The sequence below is a fragment of the Hermetia illucens genome, chromosome 4 (assembly GCF_905115235.1).
Source record: "Hermetia illucens chromosome 4, iHerIll2.2.curated.20191125, whole genome shotgun sequence".
In the NCBI taxonomy this organism is placed as follows: domain Eukaryota; kingdom Metazoa; phylum Arthropoda; class Insecta; order Diptera; family Stratiomyidae; genus Hermetia; species Hermetia illucens.
Genome location: NC_051852.1, coordinates 34729960 through 34750648, shown reverse-complemented (window position 1 = coordinate 34750648; position 20689 = coordinate 34729960). Strand labels below are relative to the sequence as shown.

At 41.1% G+C, this 20689-nt stretch overlaps 1 protein-coding gene across 1 annotated transcript in view; it reads left to right on the top strand.

Annotated features, from left to right (window-relative positions):
* Positions 1-20689, top strand: part of LOC119656105 (relaxin receptor 2) — a 330485-nt gene that overhangs the window by 275965 nt on the left and 33831 nt on the right. The window contains exon 13 of the mRNA XM_038062420.1: positions 17962-18078. Coding sequence (XP_037918348.1) covers positions 17962-18078 — 117 coding nt within the window. The remainder of the gene's footprint in view (positions 1-17961; positions 18079-20689) is intronic.

Genomic DNA, 20689 nt, shown 5'->3' with positions numbered 1-20689 from the left:
AACAAACGAAGAATTGAATAGGCTGCTCTTCGTCGTAGAATAAATTAAGCAGAAACCGAAACGGTAAACTCAAGAATACACTCCCCTTTGTCTGAAATCCGACAACGAGATGTAGATAGACCATTAAAGACGCCGGAGCCACCACCTAGCTGCGACCTCCGCATCTAAGCAAATGCTGCACACTCCTTTCTTCTTTCTTTTCTATAGAGAAGGGCAAATTAGGAGGAAAACGACAAAATTCACACCAACTAGTGTCCGTTGTTTGAAGTCGGAAACTTGACCAGAGACGAAATGCAGAGACAGCACATAGATAGCCAGGCGTAGCCTTACGTAGCCTCGTCACAATACTGGCTATCAACTAACCTCCTGCTTTATACAACGGCGATGCCAGTGCTCCGTTTCGAATCCAATACGCCACCCACATAAAAGCAAGAGGAGCCAAGCTGACTTGTGAGACTTGAAGCTTCAAATGTAACAGAAACGAAGATCACAGCGAAACAGCCTTCGGTGCGCGGACTCAACTTTCGAGCATCTGGGAGATTTTCCTGGTATACTTCATACTTCAACTTCAAATAAATACCTAATATACTCAGTAGAATGGTTAGACCTCCATGGTATGCTACTCACAGAAAGTTAGAAAACTGCCTTATAGGTAGGCATGAGGTATGGAAGCACCTGATTTAGGGAAAGGGGTTTAACTCAAAACTGAGAAGATGAATTCAGGCACACGCGATGCTTAGCAAGAAGCAGAAGTTGAGAAATGACTCTCATCTTCACCTGCAAAGTGAAAACGAACTTTGGTACCGGAGTATTTTCTCTTCCACACGGTCGTGGGACCTAACAAATTGTCTGCACCACGTTGAACACCATTTGCAATGATTGTAGATGTTGCGGCTGGCCTAAAGGTGCCAAGACAGACAAGAGCCCCGTAGACTTTGCTTTCTCTACGTTGCAGCACTCGAGTCATAAGCTATCCAGGTTCACACGCGGTCAATCCGGTATTATTATTCATTTTAATTTTTGAATTTAACGGTTCACTCGCTCTTTAACTTTTCGAGAGCTTCCTCGGTTTTTGTTGACTTGGATGTTGTTATGAGTTCATACCGATCATGTATAAGACACGCGAAATTTTGTACACCACATATGAGAAACTAATTAAGGTCCAAAAAGATCCCCCATCACAGCCTGTTTGGTAAGCGCGTGTTGACCAGATACTCCAGTGAAATGCACTTAGGTGTTGGCGGATCTGCACGCTTAATTTTTATCAGTTCTTCTGTTCTAAACATAGCTTTACTTGCGTGGTTGGCCATAGTTAACTCGGATGGTCATTGTCGCTATTTAGGATGCCTTAACTTTTGGCACAAAAGCTATGCATCACAGTATTGTCTGATGAATTTGATGAAGATTACTTTTTTCCGCAATCATCTAACGTTTTCTACTGGACGTTTAATCTTTTTACTAAGATTGTTTCAAATTTCAGAAAGCTTCCAAAATCGGTAAAACCACGAAAATTGCATGGTGCTGAGAACACTTTACATGATTTTAATGACTTCCAGTTCCAATTTGAATACAAGCATTAAAATTTCGTGAAATTGCTCGTGTCTCTTTATACAGGCAAGAGTGATATTGTTAATCCCTTCTCAGAATCTTCCTCATTGCTTTCATATCTTTTGGTCAGCTGAGCTGTAGTCTCAATTCATGGAATCATCCCGTTCACTAACCGCCTCCGATTCCCATCTAGTTGTCCATGCTAACAGCAATGGCACAACAACAACAATGTGTGAATTGAAATATTTGTTATTAAAAGCTGAAGGTTATTGAATAAAGGGAGTGTAAACTGGAAAAATTCCTTAATGTTATTATATATGTTAATTTTTCTAATGTTTTAAGCATAGTATGGAAAAGCCAGAAAATTTAGATAAAAGGCAAACAATGAAATGGCGTAAGCTGTATTTCCCAAAGGACAAAAGATCAGTATGAAGGTAGGACATCGATTTGTCAGGAGCAATGGGACATGGGTACGTTACATTGTTCTCGACTATATGGATTGAAACGCTCAATTCCGATAATTTAAACTCTTTAAAGTATGAGCTTTTTCTAGACACAAGTGCCAAATCAACCATACATGGGTAAACATTCCTCTAAATTAGAAACTGTCATCGATTTTCACTGAAGGTGCAATTGAAATCCAAATACAAACTTATCCATTTTCAAAAATTACAGAACTTTTACCTTGAATGGATACTTAGGCATCTCAACGAGAAAAACAACTTTAAATCTGAGGGATGCATGCGCTGAAAATGACTTTCTGGGAGATAATCTCAAATGTGTAAACAAAAAATGAAAACTTTGGTAACGTTTTTCTCGTGCCATTCTTTACTTTATCTCTCTCTCTCTCTCTCATTGTCGTTTTTATCTGTTTCAGTTGTTCTTCTGTGTATATTACTTGCGTGAAAATAAATTTTCGAAATAAAAATATAAGAATAGAACGCATATAAGGATATAGAACTGTACATATATACGAGTAGGTGTATGTGTACATTAGTTCCAGTATACCAATTGTAGGTCCTTTCCTAGTTACTTTTGACTGTCCTTTCGTGCTTCCTTCATTCAGGGATTTCCTTCATGAAAGTCAATTTTTCAATTTGATGTCAAATATAAAAGGAAGATTAAGGTGGCAAGGACGTAAACAGAAAAGTTTGAAGTGTCGTGGTAGAAGATGAAGACCTTTTCTTTTGAAATCACAAAGAAATCAGCAGGTGCCTGGTCACGTGTAATGTACGGAAAGGAATCAAAAGGTGAAGGGTAAATGATCTGTGGATATGGGTGAACTCAGTAATATGAAATAGTAAGAAGATGTAGACAAGTGGAGTATTCTGAAATATGGGAGGCGGTGAGACTGTCCTGATTTGAAAATGGGGGTGGATAAGTGGAAACATTTTTCATTTGTTGAAAACTATTTCCAGAAGTGGATAAACTTGTTGACCTGGTTTTGGAGATTTATTTTGTTAGGTCATATTTACTAACCAAATATAAAGTAGTGCTTCATACCTAGTGTTGTGAGAAGCGATGAAATGGATAGTGAAATAGAGATTCTCTTAAGCCCCTGGGGTTTTTTGTTGTTGTTAATCTGGGAATGGATGCTGAATGTTCTGACTTGAAGAGTTGAAAGCTTGACTTGCTGGTGAATGGTGAAAGGAACTTGAAATATTGCAGATATGATTATGTAGGTGTCTACTGCGAGTTTTCAGATAACATGGTTCTTATATCCTCAAGTCTTTCTGTCCCTGTGAAGTTTCCATCTTTCAGGATTTTCAGTTGACAAACTAACGTAAAATTTGGCACCTGTAAGCATTCTGATTGCCTGGATATTTGACTTCTCTACACAGCAAGTATTCAAATTGTCTAATCCGTCTTTGAAGACTGCATTCATACGTTAAGATCTATGTAGTTAGCTTTTGATTAATGAGAACATATGATTGGATGTTTGTCCTATCTGCACCTAACTCGTAAAGACTATCCATTAGTATAACTTTGTTAAAAATAGTGCGATTTCGTTATTCTAGGACGCATTTAAGGGGGCCCTACTCATTTTGTGAAAAAAAAACAGACTATACTCTTATTGACTTGATTTGGGAAAATATATGTATGCTTGGTTTTTCTGAGAATGGATACCATATGGTGGCAGCTTCATGATATTTTCAAGTTTTTTTCGGTTAGGTAGCTTCTGAAAATGAGGCCGTGAGAGAAATTATCACAGTTCGCATCCCCCACACTCCCCCCTTTTGGATCAAATGAGGTCAACTTTGGAAAGCAGTTGGAGATTTGATATGACTATATTTTTTACTATATATGGCTATATTCCTTGGAAAAAATATGCACCTCCTTCGCATGTCCCAATTTTCCGCCAAATTTCGTATCAATCGGTACAACCAATCCTGAGAAAAGTGCGCGTGTCAGGTAGATAGACAGGCAGTTAGTAAAGACTACACACACAGCGACCCTCAAGCCATAATTTTTTGAAATCAAAAAATTTACAAGAATGGTCTCGGAAGACAACTGTAAAATAGGTAGTCAACAGGTTCAACGAGGAGATTTTCAAAGAGGTTCTGCAAAACACTATCATCAACGGCGCAACAACCGGTATCCGGTCTAGGCCTGCCTTCGTAAGAAACTCTAGACACCCCAATTTTACGTCGAGGTCCACCCATTTGATATCCCTAAAAACTGTCTGGCGTCCTGATCTACGCCATTGCTCCAACTCAGTCAGGGTTTGCCTCGTCCTCTTTTTCTACCATAGATATTACCCTTATATACTTGCCGGGCTGGATCATCCTCTTCCATGCAGATTAGGTGACCCGCCCACCGCAACCTATTGAGCCAGATTTTACCCACAGCCAGACGGTCGTGGTATCGCTCATATACTTCGTCGTCAAAAATTCTTCGGAGGATTCTTCTCTCGAATACGATCAAGAGTTCGCAATTTTTTTTGCTAAGAACTGAGGTCTCCGAGGAATACATGAGGACTGGCAACATCATAGTCTTGTATAGTAAGAGCTTCGACCCTGTGGTGAGACGTTCCGAGCGGAACAGTTTTTGTAAGCTGAAATAGGCTCTGTTGGCAGCCAACAAACGTGCCCGGATTTCATCGTCGTAGCTGTTATCGGTTGTGATTTTCGATCCGAGATAGGAGAAATTTTCAACGGTCTCAAAGTCGCAGTCTTCTATCTTTATTGATTTCGTTTAAACTGTTCGATTCGATGTTGTTCATTCTTTGGTTTTTGACGCTCACGTTGTCACCATGTACTTACGTTGTCAGCGTGAACGTCGTCTTGCCTTCATTGATGTGCAGCCCGAGATCTCGCGCCGCCTGCTCAATCTGCATGAAGGTAGACTGTACATCTCGGGTTGTTCTCCCCATAATGTCACTATCGTCAGTGTAGGCCAGTAATTGGGTGGACTCGAGGAGGATGGTACCTTTTTCTCCAGGGCATCTCCCTGTATTATACCGTTGTTGATGTTGAATAGTCTTAAGTGATCCTGCTACTTTTATAAGGCCTCGGACTGTTTCTTCCTTGCTTGGTGGTGGCAGTACTTGTTCGTCGTCTTCAGTTGGCGGGATCTCTAACTCGCCGATTTTTTGGTTATTTAGCAGTTCTTCAAAATAATTAACCCATCGCTCCAATATGCTCACTCAGTCGGAAATCAGATTTCCCTCTTTGTCTTGGCAGGATGAGCATCGAGGTATGTAAGGCTTCATCCTGCTGACTTGTTGGTAAAATTTCCGTGCCTGGTGCGGTTGTTCCTTGTACTTTTCGAGTTAACAGATTTGTGTTCTTCTTTCTTTTCCGTCTATGAACTCGCTTCTCCGTTCGCCAAAGTTCGTGGTAAGGCTCTTCGCGTGCTAGCGTTCTTTGAGAATGCAACGTTACTCGGTATGCAACATTCTTCCGTTCCTTTGCTAGGTTATATTCATAGCCAAACCAGCCGTTCTGACTTTTCTTGCAGCTAGGGCCAAGTATGTTTGTGGCCGTACCAATACTAATGCTCTTCAAGTGATCGTGAAGATGATTTGGTGATGCTTCATCTCCAGGACATCTCTTAGCTGCGATTATTGCGACATCCATTTCCGTCATATAGGTGTGACGGAGGGTTATCTTGTAGAGGCTTCAGTTTTCACTCTCACCTGATTGTCAAAGGGCGGTGTTACAAACCGCACCCAGAGCACTATGCCAACGAGATTGTAACCCGAGTCTATATTGGCCCCCTATATTTTCTGACATTCATCAAGGGTGAGAGGTGGCGGCGTTCAGTCAACACTTGGTCAATTTGGTTGAAAATGGTCTCGTCTGAAGAGGCCTATGTATCTTTGTGAACCGTTTACCGTGTCCAACAACCATTTCGTGCGATACTGCTAAGTGAATAATCAGCAGTCCGTTATCGTTGGTATCCTTTTGTAACCTAGGGGGCCGACGTATCGCCTGAATATGGGCTCCGGCCGGAAGAACTCCCAGCGATTACTACGTGATGGTGGAGATAGCATTTGATAGTATAACTGTTGGTGTTGATTCAGCAGGCGTTTTCGAGGTTTTTTGCTCCATTGTGGGTACTAATCCACTTTGCGCCCTGGGACCTATACTACCCTTTGAACGTTACGTTACGGCGAGCATGCGGCGTGTCCATGCCAAGACGTGCAGGCCATAGAACGCAAGTATTACTTATCATACTTATCACTAAGCGGAGGAAATGTACATCTATGAAGATCAAAGTTATGACACAAGTAGTGTTTCCAGCTTGCTTTTAAGTGTTTAGGCGTAATGATTTTCTGGGGGTTAAACTTCGAATTATGTGTGAAGCAGACAGGTTGTAGGGCATATAACTACGGGGCACTGCTTGCGAGATTCCTACCAAATGTAGGTGGTCCAAGGCCGAGCTACGGACTCGTTTGAAGGGTGGTCAGGTCGATCGTACTATATGCAGCCTCAGTGTGGGCAGATGCACTAGAAGAGAGAGTAAGTGGAAGAAAAATTGGAGGTGCAAATCGCCCAACTACTCTCCGAATATGTTACGCTTATCGAACAATACGCGACGAAGCGGGCTGCGTGATAGCTGCGATAATGGCAATTAATATTCTGGCGAGAGATAGGCAACGTCTTCATGATCGAGTATATCTCACTGGACGACTTTCTGCCCGTCGGTGGTTAGCACAAAGTGGAACGTATCAGAATTATATGGGATATCCAAAGATCATAACACCACGAACTTCACGGTTCAAAGGTCCGCTTTAGAAGCTACAATGGGGGGCACTTCAAACCATTAAGGCCCATATGTTGAAATCGAAGGGGAAATCGACCGCCGTCAAAAAGGTGATCGCAGCCATTCATAAGAATGCAGGAATACGTCAGCCGGAAGAAGAAACGAGTGCAGGATAAATTCTGGTCCAGTCCCGCGACGTAATACCATCTGGGAGCCCCGTGGGGAGTGTAGAAGGAAAAGGAGGTGGTTTTATTGGGTAAACTTTCCACATAACCGTCTTACAGAAACCAGCGAAACCTTTTGAAGTTTGGCACCTTCCAGCAGAAAAGTTGCAGGCAGAAAAGTAAACCGATTTTAAGAAGGCTTAATACAAAATCTTAAAAAGAAGGTTTTCCGTGTTTGGCTACAATTTTCCTTATTTGAATAAATACCGTATTTCGGGAATCAAATATTCCTGTTTTCGCTCGGCGTATTTAACGATTGCAGGATTTATCATTGTCGCTGGATGGTGGAAAAGCTTCCATTGTTCAGCAAGTATATGCTTGATATACCCAGGAGGGTACTCGAAAATTTCATAAGAAGTAGACTGACCATAACGACGTGTGTTATCTCCAAAACAGCTGTGTTTAGTGCAATGGCTTAGGTGCATATCCATCGACCTCAATGGCTAATATAACTCGTAACTCTCGTCTTCGGAAAATGCCTTCTTTTCTATGTATACAGACTAGAAAAGTCCTTCCATGTGCTATGCTACCTTTCGCAGGTATTGCGAGATTGCTTCGTGGTCGGGAGATAGAGAAGGGTGGAGATCACGCCGGAGGTGGTTCAGGCCTCATCCTATGGCCGCAGATCTGAAGAGTCTCGTCTGCCTGGTTATTCAAATAATGTTGCGGTGCTTGTTACCAGGTTCTAGCCTTATGACGGAAAAAAGTGGAACTAGTCATCTTAACTACAAAAAGGATCCTGATCCTGCATCCCGGTGTAATGGCGGAGACGATTATAGGGGCATCGCCAACGGTTGAATAACATGAATTGACGCTCGATTCAAAGGTGACATTTTTCGAGCCAATCATAGCAACGGCTGAATTTGGCTAATGGCAACTGTAGCGGCCCTCTCTCTAGCAGGACACGCCTTTTCATGCCTGATAATACGAACTTTATGCCTGGAGGAAATTTGCGAGTGGCGTATTCCTACTTCACTGTCGCAGGGCTAGCTGTAATAGTGATCGTAAAAGTGTCCCCGTCGCAATAGAATACGCTGAACGACATATCCTGAACGAGTTACTCAACAACTTTATGCAAACTCTTCTTCTTCAGAATGCCTAAAATCCTGCTTTTCGATTGGCTAAACTTTGCAGAATTTTTGTGTGTTTTGACAGGAAAAATTTGATGTATCTAGCAGCATTTAGGCTCTACGAACTGTCAGTATGGTAGGCCTTTTCCCATTTTTATTGAAGCATTACCTAATGCTAGTGACACTCTAATTACGGTCCAGGTATGGGGGAAATTGAACCTCTTATATTGACGCTGTGTGCTCTGAAAGTTCAACCCGTCTTTTGAAGCACGGTTCCGATGGTTGATTTCCCGAGTTTTCCCCGTTCTCGGTTTTACCAGGCAAGAATTTTACCGCTTTTACCTCGAATAATACGTCAAGATTATTCAAAACAGTCTAAATCTGTGCCATTCTGAGTTTTCAATTAATCTTCTATTGCCAAGGGAGTCTTTAGTCGAGTAGGGAACTGCATTTTGCTATTAAGGAGTTCATTAAACTTTATACAATCTGTTTCGTTAGGATTCCGTCTTTGTATTGCAGTTGTATTCGCTTGCGGGAGTCGCACAAAATTCTAAGTACCGATGATCTGAAATTGAGACTACGTCGAGCACCTGCGAATCTCTAATCAACTCTAACAACTTCTTGATCCCACGAACTTTGGGGGACACCGCACGTTTGTGATTATTAGACTAGCTGAAGTAATAAAATAAAATAGCTATTCCCCTCTCCGATTGCATTTGTAACTATCCCAACAAATATGCTGAGCGTGATCACTACAACCTATAGGAATTAAAGGTCATTTAATTCTGCAGTCACAAAAAATAATAGGGTAAGTAACCTTAAGCAACGACAACGTTTCTCCTCTTGCCACTAACCTGGCGTCGTAACATGGCAATAACTAGGTCCTACGGATAAAATTTTCTCATCATGTTCGCCTCTAACAATTTTGATATCAGGATACACGCTCTTGGTCTCGAGGATGTCAATGTCCCCTTTTCTGATACAACACCACAAATTTGATTAAATTGAACCCATGGCTGTTGCACTACAAATATATAAGGGTATCATTGAAACTTTGGCAGACCTGCTACCAGTAGTTAGCAGGAGGTTTTATCATATATATTGCCGCTAATTGAAGAGTCTGTTGCGTTGCGTTGTTGCTGTGTGGGTCTCATTGGGGTCACCGGTTTGTCCTCATTTTCCGCCGAAAGTTTTGTTTTCCTGCGTTCGATTTCTCTGAATATTGCAACATTTAGTGGAAAAGCAAGTTTGCGTCCTCATTCTCAAGAAGCTTCGCCTTCTTTCGCAGTACCTTTTGTTGTCGTCGGTTGAGAGCCTTCCTAAATTCATTTTGTCCGGGCTGCAAAGATCCGTCTCCACGTACCGGTATTAGACCAGTTGCGTTCACATCTCCAGCTCTTTTTTCCGCATTTCTCTTCGAGGTGGAAGAGAAGGTTCTAATAGGCATGATTTAGCCTCTCATTTGCGGTTGAAGTTTTCTTCTGTCGAACATCGACAGACCGACCGTAGTCAGGTTTCCATTTCCTCTCAATATGCTGCACTCTCCTTTTAGGCTAATCGCGTCTGTACTGAGAGCAGTCTGTTCACTGAAGTGGAGAGCATATTATCGAAATTTGGCTGTGGAAAAACGTGAATCTGGTGAGGCTTCTAGAATCCATGGCTCGGTCGCAATTTGATTGCTAGGTTACCCCATCACGACAAAGTAGTGTTCGAGGGGAGGTTGGCTAGGTAGCCAGAAGAAAAGAAGTGAGAGACAAAAAAAGATACTTGAGTGCCTTGCAAGGTTTCAGTAGATCCTTGGTCCTTGTAATTTATAATGTAGACTGTAGAGTCGGGCGTAGTGACAGTGACTTAAGGGGCTCAAATTCGAATTTTTATTGTTGTTAGCTATAATTAAAATTATAGTTGAAGACCATAAATGGTTATACTAATAACCACTTTATAGGTGCAAGGCAGCTATTTTCCATGAAATTTAAATTTTGCCGCCATTTCAGTATGTTTTGGACATCATCCCATTTTGAATAATTTGAGCGTACAGCCACACTGTCGTTGTGATGACTCTGTAAGGGCTTCATATTCCAACGAAATTTAACTTTGATTACTCTTCATTCATTCCATTTAGTCAAACCCATGGGGGGTAATATAATATCATTTTCGTCGCGTAATTAATAGCTTACTAACTGTATTTAACTTTCCCCATTGTGAGAATTCGAAAGCTAATTAAACGGAATCTAGATATAGTGCTGATATTAGTTAAAGTTCATATGAAATTTCGGGGCGACAATACACAAATTGTGTATTGGAAAATCGATTAAATTTCTGAGCCTTGACTAATGAGCGGTTGCCGATTGGAGGTTCAAGTGTCGTTTACAAAGATCGTTAACCTGATAGAAAATGTATGATGCCATAGTAGAAATGAGCTTAATGTATAAATTTAAGGGTTTATAATTTATTTTTGGGGTATATATTTCCTTGAAAATAATTCACTTTGGTCTTTCAAAGGGGCTTGAAATGAAATTTATAATTCCAGAATATTATTAAAGACATGCTAGTATGATTATAGGGAAGCAACCCTATTCATTTTAAGAAGGGTTTTAAAAGAGGCTTTAAATTATATAGTCGGTACATATTAAGGTGCTCCAAACGACCGGTGAAATGGGATCAAATTAATTTGGTTCGTGCACTCCGCAGTGGTCTGATTCTTCCTATTCACAATATAACTAGAATGTCAAATTTTCTTATAAATAAATGAATTGTTTCTCCTCAACGGGTTCATGTGTCGCTGTAACATCTTTTGCTGAAAAATGTTGAAATAGTACATGCACGGTGTGTTACACTTTTCCTATTCGTACTGTATCGTTCAATACCCTCTTCTTATCAGAGGGCGAATATGTCAGCATGGCTGTACTTTTGACCCTTGTTATTAGATAACACCGTTGATAGAAGTGAATTTCTAAAGTGATATCTTTAATTATTCAGCTTCCACACGAATCATTTCTGAAAAATTTGGCTTTTGGAAATTCCCTCACTTCTAAAAATTGCCGCTGACGACGAGATGTAGCTTGATAGTTTTATCCTCCGTGCTAAATTTCAAACTCCTTTCACAGAACCCAAAAGAATTGCTCAGGAAATGCCATTAAGATACCTCAAGAATATCTCAACTTCAGTTGAGAAATCACGCAGACTATGCTACTCCAGCAACTTACCCAGTTCACGAACAAAGAAACGTGAAAACCAACCAATCGCAAATAATCCTGCACCTGCCATTAGCTCCGTTGGGAAATGCCAGAAGGATTCTTTAAATGAATTGCCTTAAAGGGGGATATACATCTGGGACCCGAAATAGATCAAAGTATTTAATTCCAAAATATGTCGATTTTTTTTGTACAAAGATATTGTATAATCCTTGGAGCGTCGTAAAAAAACCTGCGTACACAGTTCCCACTGGTGTTTCTTCAAAAATCATCGGAATTGAGAATATTTGATACCATAATTTAGTACTTGTCATAACCGATTTTGAAAATGCCGACTTAGACCGAAGTGGCGTACATTTGAACATAAATAGTGATTTTTGAACCAAAAATTTGTTATTGCTTGGCCTATAAAACAACAACTAAGCAACGGAAAAAATTCTATAACAAGTAGTGGATAATGGTGTACAGAGTAAACACAAAAAGCTGAAAGCAATCAGTTAATTGCGCGCGTTTTCGAAAAATGTTCGGTATCGATCAGGAAGATTAGGTTTTGAAAACATGCGTTTGCAAACTTGAGAATGAATAAAATCATCGCTCGGTTGTAATTGGCTTGTTTATCCGAATATTACCCTCGTACCTACCTTACCAGATATTGTCTCTAACTTGGGAAAGTGCAAAAGCAAAAAGAAAGTTTTCGACCATCTAGGTGTATATCTCTCCTTAACTTCAGTTGAGAGGAAATTTAAGATCCCATTGGTGGAGTATAGCGTTGGAATAATACCTACGCGCCGTCATTCCTGGTTACCTGAAATGCCCTTCAACTCCCTCCGCGACTTTCCGAGACGCTCATACTTCTTCTCAGCTGCTCTGCGCCAAGTGCCCTTGGGACGATCTACTCATCAGCCATCTTAGGAGAGTGGATTCTACTGAACGGCGTAGTCCGTAATATCATTGAAGCCCGTCCCTTATATGTAACCTGTCCACTGCCAATCCCGTTTTTTGAACAAATCGCAAACGAGTGTCAATCTGTGGGCCGACCAAGTTCTTCATTTGAGATAGTGTCAGCCCAACGCGTTCCGATGGTATGACACAGAGAGATATTGACGAAAACTTGGATTATTTGGGTAATAGCGGAGTTCCCTTTCCATGTGCGTCTCCCATGTAGCAACAAAGAAAGAACACTCGCACAGCAGTCGCAGTCTCACCTTGATCTTGTTGTTGAGATAACTGAATTCGCAGATTTCAGAAAGGACGACGAAGGCGGATCTAGTGCTGTAAATGCTTCGAAAAATATCCAGTTCGCAGCCAACGTCGTCAGAAACCACGCTTCCTAAATATACCGACGCTTTCGGTACTTCGCCCATTAATGCAAATAAGGAGAGCGCGATGACCCACCAAATCCGCGTGCGTCGCTCGAAACGTCTCACCATTGGATCAAAGCTCTTACTATACAAGACAATGATCTTGCCAATCCTTATGTATTCTTCGGGGAACTGGGTTCTTAACAGGAAAAATTGCGAACTCTTACCTGTGTTCGAGAGGAGAATACTCCGAAGAATTTTTTGGCCCCTTATATAAGGATGGACGACTACGGGCTACGGGTTTACATAACGACGAAATCCATGAGCGATACCACGACCTTCTGGTTGTGGATAAAATCCGGCTCAACAGGTTGCAATGGGCGGGTCATCTAATCCGTATGGATGAAGATGATTCAGTCCGAAAAGTCTATAAGTTCAATATCTATGGTAGAAAAAGAAGACGAGGCAGATCCTGATTGAGATGGAGTGATGGCGTAAGTCAGGACGCTAGGCAGTTTTTAGAATTGGTGAATGTTGGCGGGATGTCCGGGATGTCTGGAGTTCCTTATTAAGGCAGGCAAAGGCCGGATACCGGTTGTTGCACCGTTGACGAAGATGATGACCCGTCCGACTGAGAACCTTGGTTTTACTTTAGTTTCCGATTTTAAAATTAATAATTCATAAAAGCTATGCTTCTCTTGCAACAGATACCCACTGAGTCCTCTTGTCAGCCGGTTTCTTTAACCATTACCAACTGCACTCCACTATGCTTCAAAAGAAACCCCGGCTCAGCGCTTCTGCATCAAACCGGCAATCACAGGAGTGCTATAAACAGAATAGTCGACGGCAACAGTGATGTCTTCTTTCTTCACCTTGGAAACCATCCCCACGCCCTTCATTTACTGAAAGCCCAACTTGAGTAAAGAACCTCACAACTGAAACGGAAATGAAAGAATGAGAAAACTGCTTGCATGTAACAAGGTGATATCTATGAAGAGAAGTCGTTAATGCGTGGAATATGTGTTTCAAAGTCTTATCGCCTTCACGACCTTTAAGGATGTTCTTGATTGCCATCTCTCAGAGTTTGGCATACACACGGTTCCACACACTCGGTAACTGTTTGTCACTAGTGGGCTTGGCATCTACCAGCGTTGCCGGCGATTAACACCTGGTCATCTCTCTGAAGAATGTCGAGAACCGTGCCCTAATGAGCGGCTATTTTTGCTTTGTTTTTTGATGAGGTTGGTTTATTTTCCTAATCTTATAGGCCATACACCTTTTATTAGTGCGATCGATCTTCTCTTAACATCGGTTATATTTACCAGCAGTGGGCTGTGTCTTTTGTTATATTTCCAGGAGCTTTGTTGTTATATTATGGTACATTCAGTAACAACCGCCCGGTGTTCGGTATTCTGGTACTTCTTTCGTTTCGATTTCCTTCGCAACGATTGGCGTCCCTCTGCATTGATGGAGAAACCCCAAAGGCCTATTATTATCACGTTTGGATGGCAGTAATTTTTTGGCTGGAAGTCTTTACAGCCACCAGTTCTAACATAGGAATCTTACATTTGGCACCCGGTTGGCTATGATTGACGATCGTTGTCCTCTGATTAGAGTCAACTTCCCCGATATTCCGATGATAGGCTTCACATTACCTCTTCTTCATCTAGCGTCTTTTCACGTTTTTGAGTTTGACTCCATTCCGTGCTGAGTCCATCGGCAATCCGTGAAAAAAGTTCACCTTAGTTAGGTTTTATTTGAAACCGAACCTGCCTAGGTTGTTCGGAGTCTGCATTCTTAAAACTCAAGCATAGCCGACTGTTCCACCAAATTATTTATTATTTTCCGAGTTGTCACAGTCTCGGCAGATGCTGGATTTTACGTAATACTGCCAAGTATTTAGTCTCGGATGATCTTATCGGCTTAAAAATATATAGGGACTCGAGAACTCCCTCCAACATCAAATACGTTTACAGAATAATGTAATTCTGCATGGTTTGAATCAGATTGTGTGAGAGTTCCAGGACATCAAAGGATTTAGAAACAACATTTGTAGCTGGAAATATTATGGGAACTACAACCACCGTCTCGTGATGCCAAATTCATTCGATTTCCGCAGCCAGTGGCTTATAGTTCACCTTTCTCTGTTTCTCTGTTGCTATTGTGGGGGATAACAACATCAATAACATACGTAACACGTAAGGCTTTTTGTGCGGTATGTAGTGATCAGTTAGAATTTCCCGGTCCCAATAGATGCTGTCCAGTCTCTCACACGGCGAACTGCATATTTGGCGTTGGTCGTTGTCCAGCCGTTCTCTCAGTATGAGCTTTTAATAAGCTCGGGTGGCAACCATGCCAATCTAAACAGCACACATACACATCTCCGGCTCAGCAAAAAGCTCCCCACACACTCATCTGTTCGACAAATGCAAATCGACAAATGGCTGGCAAAGGTAACTCGCGTGTTTAGCGTGCAATTGCCTTCAAATCCCACACATCGATTCGCTCTAGGCCGGTAAAGTCAGAGGATTGAAAGATCGATTCTGGAGTCAGCCTACAATCTGCCTTACAAGCAGCTACATGCGAGGGACTCGCCTCTTTGCTGTAAAAATAAGCGCTTAACGAGTCGACTTTCCGCTGCGTCAACCACCCCCCTAGCTCCGATGTCGCGATTCATCTGCTCCTCGGCAGAATTTGGATGATGCATTCAGAATGTGAACATAGTAGTCCATATCCGTTGCTAGACGTTTAGTCGTCTGGACTATTAGTACCCTGATTCGGTCGCACTGATAAGGTAATATGCTACCCTTCCATGACTGTCGTTAAAAACTCTATTAGTTTCGATTGGGTTCGGGATGCTGTCAAAACCTGTTGCGTAATCGATTTCGTTGGCTTCTAGTTTGTCTGAAAGCCCTTGATCCAACTCAGCAGTTTTTTTGCTCCTCGGACAGAATATTGTTGGTGCAGTGTGGAGGGTTGATAAGCAAGTAATCGGACTTATGTCTGCGGCGTCCAGCACCTTGTCCATTTTAAGGACAAGGAAGGTCATTTCCCTAGCGAGGAAAGATGGTTGTTTATGTTATGTCCCAACCGGCCATGTATACTGCGAAACTTTTTATCCCGGAAATTTTGTCCCTGGTCCAAACTTGGGCCCTTCCAGTTCTTGGAGCTGTTTTTGACTTGTTATACCTTCCCTTCGGTAACATCTGAAAAATTCATGTTTGGCATTGCGAGGTGAGGGTGCCTTCGGCGGTAATCCACTCCGCTTGCTGGGCGGGTGATCGCCAAATTTCACCCCAAGACTCTTTTGCTTTCGTTGCCGAAACCTACAGTGTTTGGATGCTCTGTTGGGATCCGTTGAGTGATTTGAAAAGGAGATTTCAGTCGAACGGTGAAGAAGAGTATTTTGGCGAGTAGTGAAACTTCTTTCGACGGTATGACGTGATGCTACTGATGGTCGGGATTGTGTCGCTGTGAGTAATAAAGCTTTACTGGTGCGCGAATCACTACACAGTTACGTGCGCGAATTGCGGGAAACGCTAGACGAATCTCTGGCGCAACAAGGAGCGGTAAGATGATATACCTGGCCCAACCGTTGGTATTTTGTTGTAGGAGTGGATGGTAAAGGGGTTCATATTATCGGTCCACTTCATCCGCTGCCTATGCGAGCCATGCTCCATGTCATCGTGGCATTTTATACCTAACTGCCAGGTATGGTGATAGTTTCTTCAGTGAGTAATCTACAAGAATACAGTGTTCTAACACTTTCGTAACCTACTCTTGAGAAATTGCGGTGGCCTTTTCAGACTGAAGCTATTCCTTCGTCCTTCTTTCACAATCAGGATTGGGACCGGCAACAGCAGAGTTTATCATTATTGCTATGCCCTTGATCCCATCCGGATTATTTTCGAATTAATTAAAATAATAGATAAAAAATCGTAAACAAAATGTTCACAAATGGTTCCCCATCTAAGTAATTCACACTTACAGCAGCGCTTAACTTTAGTGGTAGGGAATATAAATTGCGGTGTGGAAATTATCATTAATTTTGACGTTGATCAAAAGAAACCATATTTTTTCCACTCAAATCACTTTATTTATTCCGTTAAATAAAAGTTGTTGCTTGTTTGCTTTTCCACTGCTGTAGTTTGCAGCTGGTAAGAATATTATCGTAGTGTATATCTATTTACTAGGTCAAACCATTCGCTTTAATACTAGCATTCTACCCTTAGAGCGTCGTAGATTTGCAGGAAAAGGACAACTTCCATCTGCTACAAAATTTTGCATTTTTGGGATAACAAAGGTTTCCAATAAATTCCCAAACTGAAATAATGTACCATTGTTAACTTCATTTGGGACAGACATCGACTTGCTTTTTTTTCAGGCAAAGATTTCAAATAAGAGCATTATCGAAGTATTTTTTTTTTTTCAAATTTTTTTGGCTGGCGAATCTCTGCAAATGGATTCTGTCTCTAAATTTACAGTTGTTTACTACTCTGATCTCCTCCCATGGGCAGACTTCCTTTGCAGAATAAGAGCGAGGCCGAAAGAGGGCCAAGACCTGTTTCGAAAAGTTTTGATCGTGACCTTTCATTCGGTAAAAACACATCTGCTTTCAGAAAGCAAAAATTATCCTGAAGAAAAATGTACTTCACCAACCCTCTCTCATTTCTTATTAATTCAAATATTACTGTCAGATGTCTTAGACATACATTTATTGTATTTTATTATTTAGGTTAAGTGATGGCTGGATGATGGAAGCTAAACGTGACCATCTGGTACATAATTTGAGAAGGGTATCCATTAGGATACCGTCTTTATTAGTATCTGCAGAGGCATATATTTATCGCATATCGTATTATAATTGAGGACGTACGAGTATATTTATACAGATCTACTGGTATCAGAGATTGCATTTATACTTTTATTACATCAACACATGTCAATGATATGGATAATTTGCTTGGTGTTATTAAAAAATTGTTTTCTTTGGTTGATAGCTTTCTTTGTTTCGCAAATCCCCTGCCTCAGGAATCAGTTGTCCCCTTCGCCATTATAGATTCTTCGAAATGTAATTGTTAGGCCAATTTGTAGGAAAGTTCCATATGAACCTAATAAGGTTATATATCTTTTTCTGATTTCACTAAATTGTCCTGTAGTGCAACCGGAACATTTCACCGCAGGATTTAAATGATATCCATTTCAATCAAACATAAACAGATTTTTGCGCTACATATCTGTCTATTCTGACGAAGTAAGTTACCTGAAAAGTCTATTCTGTCATGACAGGATTATATAAATTTCCTCCATCCTTTACGTAAATCTAACCTGTCCACAAGAACCAGGAAATTATATTCAGTTTTCTGTGTGACGTTAATTAATGAAATATCCTTTTCCCACTTCTTCCGTTTTTCAGTTACTTCTCGTCCTTTCATTTATGCCGGGCAGCTCTCCATGTTCGAGTTTGCGAGCCGAAAGGAGACGGAATTAGTAGTAAGCATCACCTGCTGGATAATACCGTCCTTAGGGGAAGGTAAGTATATTCCCGTTTAATACTTAGTCATTAAACGAAGCCAGCGATAGCCATAAGCTCTAGGGGATCGTTCAGAGTGTGAAGGACTATAACGGACAATTTGATAGGAATTTCTCCCCCGAGGTTAAAAAATTATTTAATAACCTTTGGAGGATTCTACGGAGTTGAGTTATTAGGAGTTCGCGGTGGAGTGGGTAAAATTATTGCGAAATCAAAGTCCAGGGCTTTTCAAAGTTGACGGCTTCTTAAATTTATTGCCTATTACTTTTCGTAAATGAACATTTAGAAGGATAAAACAGTCCTTGAACACAAAAGGTAAAATTTTGAAAAATTGTTCCTTCCTATCATAAAACCTACACAATTTCACTCCCTATTTTGTGAAACCCGACAAACCGTGAGTCTTTTCGTATCAACTCCTCAAGAAAATCTCTTGCACGCACCTTTAAACACCAGCAACCCTTCACCACAGTACAGTTCCTGATTCGCCTCGAAACACCTTAAACTCTCTCAGTCTAGGAAATCGCACGGCAAGTAACTCGAAGTGTTTGCATTGCAAATAATTTTAACTATATCATCGTCCACGTGCCTGGCAAAAATGTCTTTTCATTAAATTTCGCCCAAAAGGTGATGTCAACAAAGAAATCTACACTTCAACGAGAAAGGCATGAACAATTTATGGAAGAAAATGTAAATCTGATAGGCCACGTGAAGAAGGTTTTGCAGACCTTTTTGCATTCATGACAAAGTGGGGAGAGAAATTGGAGAGTTTATTTCAAGCTTTATGTGATTTCTAACAATAGGATATTCTGCATTTTATTGTTTTAGAAAAAACTCACAAAGGAAATGTTCATTCTTCATTGATGTAAAAGTATCTGTTCGGAGTTCTAGGAGTCCTTTCCAGAATACTAATAAGCCGGCGCTCTATTTTTGTTTTTTTTTTTTGAGAGAACTGCTTAGCATAATGAAAATGAAAATTCTTCAGGATTCACTTCTGTCCCCACAAAATCAACGTTCTATATTTCAATTGGTTCCAGATACAAAAAAATATATCTTTTCATATATATCCCGATTATATGTTAGTGATAAAAATAGATAATGGAAAAATTTAATAACATCAGAACAGCACTAAGCTTTCCTTCCCTCCTTTTTGGCGAGCATGTTTCCAAGTCCTATTAAAACGGGATAAGGAAGAAGATCCTTCATTGCGAAAGATGGGGAAATTTGATCGAGGGGTGAACCACCATCGTTGTCGATTCGCCGAAATGAGCTTCAATTGCTTTCGGGACTTTGCGAAATGCTTGCACTTTTCCTCGGTCACGTGGCTCAAGGACAATTCACTTGTCTGCCATCCTTGACAAAGTACCTTCTCTTTTACGGTTTGTGGGACCAGTGACACTAAAAGTCATTTCCGCTTAGAGAATATCGCTTCTAAAGACATCCTCTTGGTGATCCAAGGTCTTAGTCTGCAGGGAGCTCAGATTTGTAGTACCAACTTCCTTTCCAAGAGTCTATAACCACCTTTAGCTATTGCCATCATTCATAAAGATCCAATTACGTCCCGTCAACCTTTGGGGATGCATTAATCAATCGTTGAATTGAAAGGTGATTAGGAGCCAATGCTTCAATAAGGTCTAGTTTATTTAAGAGCCGCCCAATAATCGGGCTGCAGTTCAAGGAAGCATCAATCTGACAGAGCGTTGTGGTAAACTCATCGGAAGTTGGAACCCTTTTGTCTCATTGAATACGCGGTTTGATAGTCAATCTTCTAATTTCGCCTCCTGCATCTCCTTGTTGATTTGCTATTTGGATCCGACAAAGTAAGTCAGTCCCATGATGACTGTAGACCTCGCAACCTTCGCATTATCATGCAGAGGAGCTCCTCTCCTTGCGATCAGTCCTTCGATATCTATGTCCTGAAGTGGCTCACATCATTCACTCCACAGGGTAGAAAGGGTAGGGATTGGTGAAATTCGGTCGGCGTATATTTTACACAGGTGAGATAAATAATTATCTTTAGGTTGGAAAATTGAATGTTTATGATCTTTCGAATTGTCTGCTCTTGCCAGCTTGCCGCGAGTGGTCAAGGAATGGATGGGAGTTTTCTTAATTTCTCGGGGCATCACGGTCTTCCCTCAAATCGTCGTTTCTTTAGCAAATAAAAATAAAACTACGAGCCAACGTATACAGCCATGAGTGACATAATACTAGTGAAACAGGTCACCTTTCCAAAATATCGCCCATTCAAAAGCCACGACTTGCCTTTGCCATCATAGGTGATGCCTTACCAACTTTTCTATCGATGCCAATACGATCATGTAGGCAGCAATACACAGCAGACTTGCTCAGTTGTAATGTCATCATGATGAATTGATGGATCAGCTCAGCAGGCAATAAAGCACCGTTCATCAGCTTCTGATGAATTACCCTTTATTTTTAATGGATTCGCCCTTGTCTTATAGCGGAATTTAGATACGGTTAGTTTACCACTGGACCCCTCTGTTTACTCACTTAGGTAAACTCAGCACGATCACAAAATTCGTGAAATTCCAATGGTTGCCCTTTGGCGTAATAGATATTTCGCTGGATTCTAAGGACCGATAATTTAAATCGC